This window comes from Microcebus murinus, chromosome 14 (genome assembly GCF_040939455.1).
Source record: "Microcebus murinus isolate Inina chromosome 14, M.murinus_Inina_mat1.0, whole genome shotgun sequence".
Taxonomy (NCBI): Eukaryota; Metazoa; Chordata; class Mammalia; order Primates; family Cheirogaleidae; genus Microcebus; species Microcebus murinus.
The window spans coordinates 29,096,204-29,105,027 of NC_134117.1; the positions used below are offsets into that span (position 1 = coordinate 29,096,204).

General features: G+C 33.2%; 1 protein-coding gene across 1 annotated transcript in view; it reads left to right on the forward strand.

Annotated features, from left to right (window-relative positions):
- Positions 1–8,574, forward strand: part of TM9SF3 (transmembrane 9 superfamily member 3) — a 60,387-nt gene extending 51,813 nt beyond the window's left edge. The window contains exon 15 of the mRNA XM_012767302.2: positions 4,435–8,574. Within this exon, the coding sequence (XP_012622756.1) occupies positions 4,435–4,502 (68 nt within the window). The 3' untranslated portion in view covers positions 4,503–8,574. The remainder of the gene's footprint in view (positions 1–4,434) is intronic.
- The last annotated feature ends 250 nt before the right edge of the window (positions 8,575–8,824 follow it).

Sequence of the window (8,824 nt, forward strand, 5' to 3'; positions counted from 1 at the left end):
CAGTGGTGTGTCCCAGTTGCTCGGGAGGCTGAAGAAGATTGCCTGAGCCCACAAGTTTGAGGTTGTAGTGAGCTATGCTCACAACACTGCACTCTAGCCTGGGTGACAGAGCCAGACTCTGTCTTAAAAAAAAGAAATCTCCATACAGCTGCTCACCTGGTTTGTGGCTGTGGAAGTCACATTAACGTAAGTTAGTCTCATCTGTAAAATGGGCATATCTCTCAGAGTAGTTGAGAAGGAGTAGTGTCATGTTTGTAAAGCACCATCTGTAGCACCAAGACAGTTACTAGGTGATAAGAGAGGCCAGTTATGTGGGAGAGACATGGTGAGGAATGAAAAGGGCTGGGACTTCTGGGGTCAGTCTGTCCTGGGTGTGAATCCTGGCATCCCCACTTAATAGCCATGTTACTGTGGTCAAATTTAACACATTGCCACACTAGAAAAAAATGTTTTTCCCTGGAGCCACAGTGTTTTATTGTGAAAATAGAATAAAAATTTTGTAAACAAAATTATCCTTTCTAGGTTATGGAAAATTTGTTCTTGTTTATTGTTTTCTATTCTTGAAAAATAGTTCTCGCTGCTCCCAAGGTAAAGTGATGAATGAGTTACATATGCTTCCCGAGGCCCCGGGCCCAAAACTAGCGTGGGTTAAATCAACTCACATGGCAGTTAATGCATTAACCATTTTCCCTCAACTTTCCTCATTTGCAAAATAGAAGTAATACCTACCTCATGGGGTTGTGAAGAGGATTCAGTGATTGAATGTGGACAAACGTCAGGTAGATGCTAGATTCTCGGTGAGGGGTGACTGCTACTGCCATTGATGAGGGCTAAAAGTCCTTGGGCTTCCTTCTGCTCTGGGATTGTGCCTTTGTTTCTGCATAGTCTCTGTGGGTTTCTGTACCTTGCATTTTCACCTCAGAGCTATTCATGACATTAAGTCCAGGCAGAGGTACCTTAAGGGAAACTAATACCAGTAACTTGCTTTTTTTTGAATTCAGTGTTCTACTCAATAAATGAGACTGGTTCCTTTGTTACTTCATAGGAGTAAGGGAAAGCTGAAGGACTAATCGCTGTGGAAACATTTCCCGATAGTCCAGATAGATTCAGACCCTCCTTTTTCTGTTATATACCACTGGCTATCTATCTATCTGTTTATTATTCCACCATTAGCTACAGGCCAGCCACTGGAATGAGGAAGGGACGAAAATCTTGTTGAAAGCTAGGTCCTGGTATGACATTTGTGAATACGTTTGGGTACCAAGATTGCTTTGTTTCTCATCAAGAGTCTGTTGAATTTATATAAGCCATGTATGTGATCATGTGTGCACATACACAGATGAGGTTGACTGGAGTGAAACTAATTCCGCAAGCTATGAGAGAACACAGTTCTCTATATTATAGTCACATGTTTTTTTTACAGCTCCTGTGATAGCCATTTTTTGTGATAATCAGTTAACAAATTTTGAAGGAAAGATGAATAGGGATTGAGGATTAAAACTAGATTCTGTCATGTGGGAATGCCCCTATTCTTAGGCAATCAGAAGGCTACTTTAGTATTGTTGACCATCGTTTCTTCAGAATATTGCTAACTGGGATCTTCTTTATTAATCTGAGATTTTTCTTGATTATCACCAGTGTTCAAAGAGGTATAGAATTATGTGATTATGCTGAGGGTTAAAATTTTTTTTCTTGACTTAACTTTTTGTATATGTGATCTTAGGAAGACCTAGAAAGGTAACATCTTGACATTTATAAAGAAAATGGAATGAATCCAGCTAAATCTTTTGAGTGGTTTTCCTGTTGAAATTTTATCTTGCTCGCTGAAAATCTTGGCACATTTACAGTTCCCTGCTGTTCTGGCAGTGTCCCAGCATTTATTCTTTAATGGGTTTATATGCATACTTTAGTGCTTCATATTTTTAGAGAGGGAGAAACTGTTCAGACTGGAACTGATTAAAATGTCATCATAATACAAAAATTATATATACTCATTTTATGTTGTTAAAATGCTTAAGTTGGTAATTAAAAATATTTGTTGATTTTTTTCTTAAATGACTGTCAAGGTGGAATATTATGAGCATAGCATTTTTGTTTTAAGGAAATAAATTTAAAAGTGCATTTCTATTATTCCGAAGATATTTATTTTTCAAGAGAGCATATTCAGTATCCTATTTTTATAAAGGCATATTTTTGTAAGTTTATTATTCAGGTACTCATAAGATTAGAAAAAATGATTCTCAAGGTTGATACTGATTAGATTTTAAGCATATCTCTGGCTCAAAGGGGAACAATGTTTTGTAGGTCTGGGAAATTGGATTTGGTTATTGGACTAGTGTTATATTATGCCGGTTAAATTTTTGATGCTAATTAAAATTTTATAGATATTTTTATGTTCTAAGAATCCAGGTTTATTTTTATAAAATTGAATGATTTTTCTCTTACCCTGTAAAGAATTGTTTTATAACTATTTTAAAATGCATTATCAGTATTTTAAAGTGTAATATCATTATTTCATATTATAAAAAGTATCTAGTCATTACAAAAATAAATGGAAATAGGTTTGCTTTGTCATTTTGGTGGGGAGTTTTTGGGTATTTTTAATATTTAATGGAAATTTTCAAATATACACAAAAATAGGGACAATATATATATATATAGTGAGTCCCCATCTACCCAACACCCAGCATTAGTAATTGTCAACTCATGGCATACCTTGTTTTATTTATATCCTCACTTAACCCTCCTTTTATTCTGACGTGAATCTTAAACCTTAACATCATTTCAACTGCAAATATTTTAGTATATATCTCTCTAAAAGACAAGTATAATTCCTTAATATGATGAAATATTCAGTTTGCATTCAAATTTACCCCACTTGTAACTATTAATATTTCTCTTTTAATATTTTTTTTTGCATCAAAATCCAATTAAAGGCCATACATTCATTATTTGGTTAAAATGTCTCTTAAGGCACTTTTAATCTATAGATGTTCTCTCTCTTTTCACTTGTAATTTGTTTTAAAAAAACTATTTTTTAAAATTCCTATAGTTTTCCACACTCAGGATTTTGCTGATTATATCTCTGAGGTGTCATTTAATGTTTTTCCACATGCTTCCCTCCACCTCCATGTTTCCTGTAAAGTGGTAGTTGAAGATCTGTAGGCTTGATCATACTCAATAACACTTATCCAAGAATACTTAACCGGTAGTTTGCAAATTTTTTTGAAGGGGTACATAATGCCTGCTTCTCTTTCTTTGTGAGGTCAGCAGCCATTGATGATTATGGCCTAACTCAAGTAATGCATTAGTGGTTATAATATTCTAATTCCATTGTTCCTTTTATATTTATTAGCTGGGATACTTCTATAAGGAGAACCTACCTTTCATCAACCCCATTTGGTTATCTGGGGGTATAGCTCATAGATACGAAAGGCAAGATAGATGCTTGTTTCTTTTGTGCACCAATTGGGTGAATAAAAGTTGATTCAAAGGTGACCAGCTAGGTGTGTGCGTGTGTGTACCATTATTAACTCACAGAAAAGTTATTTTTAAACTTTGAATACTGTGCTATGTGGCAAATTCCTAAGTCTAATGGTGAATTTTCTTTGATTGTTCAATGTTTAAAGTGATAGTTCTTGTTTTAAAGAGTACTTAGTATTTGCAGTAAAGAACTATCCAGTTCATTTATTCACTCAACAAATACTTATTGAGTACCTTATCATGTATCAGGCACTCTTAGACACAGAAGGTAGATACTTCACTTAATAAAACAAACAAACACTCAGCTTTCTGGCATTTGGAGCTCCATTTGAGGCTGTTATTTAAAAACATTTCAAAACTCCTGACCTACTTATCTCTATCTCTTTTGTCTGTTCCCTCAAATATGTTTTCCTTTCTATCAGCCATACAACATCTGTAACTGAAATATACAAAAGAAAACATCAGGAAATGCCTCTTCCCTAGAATTTCAAATGCTATTGGGCTATAGTTCTCTGTCCTTTCCTAAGAGAATTCTCCATCACTTCCTTTACTTGTCTATTAGGTTTTGAGAATGTATATTGATACAGCTTTAATGGCATAAAATAATAGATGCTCAAATCAAAGAAGACATGTTTTTTTTCATTTAACACAGTTTTGCTATTAACAAATTATTCTTGTTTTATACAAAATGTATTTTAATTTTAGTTACTGATTATACAAGAAATAATTGCTACTTGAGTCCAAAAAAATATATTAGGTCAGATTTGGTGTATGATGCTAACAGGTGATTTGCAAAGCAAATGATACAATTTTAATAAGTTCAGAGAGAATGCTAACATAAAGGCATCTTGAAAAAAGAATAACTTTCCAGAGTAGAGAGCATTTTGTGTTTATAAATTATGGACATTGCTCCGTATGTATGTTTCAAAACATCTTATTTTATCTTTGCAGGAGCGATTGGTTATATGGGAACAAGTGCCTTTGTCCGAAAAATCTATACTAATGTGAAAATTGACTAGAGACAAGAAAACGTGGAACTTCGGATCAATTTCTCTTTCATAGGGGTGGAACTTGCACAGCAACAAAAGCGCAAGAAGAGATTTGGGCTTTAACACTGGGTACTTTGTGGGTCTCTCTTTCGTGGATGGCTTAAAGTAACATCTATTTCCATTGATCCTAGGTTCTTACTGACTGCTTTCTCCAACTGTTCACAGCAAATGCTTGGATTTTATGCAGTAGGCATTACTACAGTACATGGCTAATCTTCCCAAAAACTAGCTCATTAAAGATGAAATAGACCAGCTCTCTTCAGTGAAGAGGACAAATAGTTTATTTAAAGCATTTGTTCCAATAAAATAAATAGAGGAAAACTTGGATGCTAAAATTACATGAGTAGGAATCTTCCTGGCACTTAGTGTTTCTATGTTATTGAAAAATGATGTTCCAGAAAGATTACTTTTTTCTCTTATTTTTACTGCCATCGTCGACCTATTATGGGACATTTTTATATATTGAGTCTGGGTTCCTTTTTGACTTGTTTTTGTTTTTTTCCCCCTATCCAACTGCATCCTTTTTTTTAAAAAAGAATTAAAAAATATTAAACCCTGCATGTAATATATCTGCTGTCATCTTAGTTGGACCAACTTCCCATTTATTTATCTTGAAACTATCCAGTTACATCTTAATTCCATCCAAAGAAGATACAGTCCGAAGATAGAGGTGTACTCTCTACAATCCAATTTACTGTACAGTTAGAAAGCAAAGTATTAAATGGAGAAGATACTTGTTTTTATTAAACATTTTGAGATTTAGATAAACTACATTTTAACTGAATGTCTAAAGTGATTATCTTTTTTTCCCCCCAAGTTAGTCATACATCTTTTTGGGTTTGAATGAAGGCTTTAAATAAGAAATTATTAAAAACAAGGGGGGGTGGGTAATAACTGTATATAACATTAAATAATGTAACGTAGGTGTAGATTCCCAAATGCATTCGGATGTACAGATTGACTACGGAGTACTTTTTTCTGATGATGATTGGTGTAGAAATGTGTGAATTTGGGTGGCTTTTTACATCTTGCCTACCATTGCATGAAACATTGGGGTTTCTTCAAAATGTGTGTGTCATACTTCTTTTGGGAGGGGGGTTGTTTTCTTCTGTTTCTTTTTTGAGACTCCTACAGGAGCTGAATTTGTAATTTAGAAACATTTAATTTTGTTAATCCTGTCTGGGACACTTAAGTAACATCTAAAGCATTATTGCTTTAGAATGTTCAAATAAAATTTCCTGACCAAATTGTTTTGTGGAAATAGATGTGTTTGCAATTTGAAGATATCTGTTCAAAAGGCAATGTTACTGAATGCCATTTAAAAATAATATATAATAAACTATGTTTTTCTAATACAGGGGACCCACACTTTAAAATCCCCAAACTTGCTTACATCTAGATTATCCAGTACAGTCATAAAGTGAATGACTAGCCCCTTGAATGAAATTGTGGCACAAAATCTATTCAGGTTGGTGTACAATTTATAGTGGGATGGAGTACAAGTGGTTAGCTTACTATTGGACAAGCAAATAAAGGTTACAGTTTCCTAAGAGAAGTGATTTTAATTTTGAATACGTTTTTCTGTAACTAACTATAATGTGAAGCTTTTCTAGAACTATTGAGTTTCTAGTTTAATAGTTTGCTATGCAAATGACCACCTAAAACAATACTGTATATTGGTATTTTTGGAAAGACTCAAAACAGCTGTTTAAAACCTTAATCTGAAACTCATGACATTAGTAGTTACATGTTTCCATTACAAAATAAGTTTCTATAAATTGATGGACTCCACATCCTATACTGTGGCTTGTAAGTCCTAGAAAACGTAAAAAGTATGATTTCTTACCAGTTAAGTATGCTCGATGTGAACAAATAGAAATTTGATCAGAAGCTGTAGGGTAAATCCTCTTCTTCAAGCCAAAACTTTATATTAAATGTAATCTATTGGTTCTTACCTTTTTTTCTTTCTCACTTACCTTTAAGATTTTATAAAAAAGAAACTAAAATTCAGTATTTAATTGCTTATGTTATTTTTAGTTGCATATAAAGTACTTTTTAGTTGCATATAAAGTACTTTTAGCATAACAACACATAGTCTATCTGATGGGAGTATAAATTGGATAGCAAGCTTTTGTCTTAAATTGAAATTTGTTTCACATGATACGAATTTTGCAGGTAAGATGTAGGGTTTTTTTAAAAATGGGTAGGTTAGCTGCTTTCAGGTGCACCGATTCTTTCTACTAAATTGAGCTTTATTTGAAGTTCTTTGGAATTTGCAGTGAAAAATTTTCTAATTCCAATTACACTAACACCATCAAAATGAATATAAATCACCTTAAAAGTCCTTTAGAAAAGGACTTGTATTGGTTTATGGCTTCATAGAGGGGCTGAATAAATATATGCCTATATCTTGAAGAAGTAATTCACAAGTGGTTTTAGCTACCTAGCTAATAGAAAGTAGAATGTTATTTAAGTTAATTGAAGAATGGGGTTTTTTTTTTTACCCCATTAATGCTGTGTATCTGTCTTCCATTTGTTAACATTATTTGCTCAACTTACCAATTGATGCTTTGAACACTATCAAAAACTAAGGATAAACCTTCTCTGCATATCTTTAAGCATACTTCTACTGACCTTCTGAAGTTTAACTACATTAGTAGTTGACATCATTTTACTTACATCCTAGTACGAGAGTAGGATATGGTGGAAATGTAATGGCTGAAGGGATGGTCAAGCATTCTTTGGAATATCATAATGGGCTCCTAGATTATACTGGGTTTGCCCATAAATCAAACCCCACACTCTTAAGAATTCATTATATTGTGGTGATATCTGAACATAGTGAATGCTATGTTCGGGTATTTTCCATTAAGTGTGGATGGACCTCTATAAAGTTGGTTGCTGCAAATTCCACTTCTTCCAAAAGCCACTTTGTTTAGGGTTTATTTACAAATTGTATTTATTTTGATATAACTTTTGTTTCCTGAATGTTTACTCACCACCTTATGCCAAATATCTTGCAAATAAATGTTATTAAAAACTTCCTGAATTTTTATAAATGTGAAAAAGAGCGTATTAATATAATTTGTTCAGGAAAAGCTATGTACTGAAGGGCTTCTGTATATGAATTCTGATGGGTGGAAAGCCTATTTGTAATCTATACACTGCAGTTCTATCTGGGTTTAAAGTTTAGATTTCAGTGTTTTAGTGCTTCATTCTGTTGATTTATTGGAACATAAATAGGAGTCATGACATAAAAACATAAGTATTCATTAATGTTTTATATCTTCATTAAAATTCTATAGTTATGAAGTTAAATTTTAGCAATCAAGGTGTTGAAGAGAACAGAAAAGTGAAAATTTATGGTGATCATTTGGAAGTGTGTACAGAAATAAACTAGATTATAGGTAAGGTAGATCAGAAAGTTAACACATATACCTGCTGAAATTTTGTAAGACTTAAATTCAATAGAGGATTAACTCTAGTTCTCTCCTGTGAACATTTCCCAAGACATCTGATTTGACATTCTTACATGACAGAAATGTGCAAGACAAATGTAAACAAAATTAAGTTCTTATTTCACTGTTAGGAAATGGAAATGAAGAAACTTGTGAAACCTTATTTTGAAATATTGGTGAACTAGGCTTGCTAATAATTTATAACATAGCATAGTGTGTGTTTACTCCAGTTCATCAATTTAGGTTGTTTGAAAATTATAAATGTTGTAAGATTTTAAGGCAAGGAAGAAATAACAGAGCATTCTTGGAAAAGCAGTTCCACTTAGGCTTTTCAACTATATCAAATTTGAATCTAATAATTCCCATAGAGTGCAGGCAGTCCGTGACAGAGTTGGAAGGAAACAATTACTACTTGATTGTCACTTCCATTTTGAATACACCCTTGGTTTGTGTAGGCCATATTCCAACTGGCTTTTAGTAATAGAAATTCAGTATATAATGTATCAGATACAATTCAGGTTCTTATATAGTCTGTTAATTTATCTGAAATTGGATTTTTAAAAAGTAATAAAAAGTTAAATGTACTTCCCTTGGATGCATTATTTCTTTCTGTTTTGAAACAGGTAAACCAATCATAAGGAATAACCCATTATTATTGGCATGCATATGAAGAGATTATTAAAAGCTTTCCACATTTAAATAAAGCAGAGGTCTGCAAATTTCTTCTGTAAAGGGCAAGACAGTAAATATTTTAGGCTTTGAGGGCCATATAGTCTCTTGTCAAAACTACTCTACTGTTGTAGCACAAAGGCAGCCATAGTAAACATACATAAA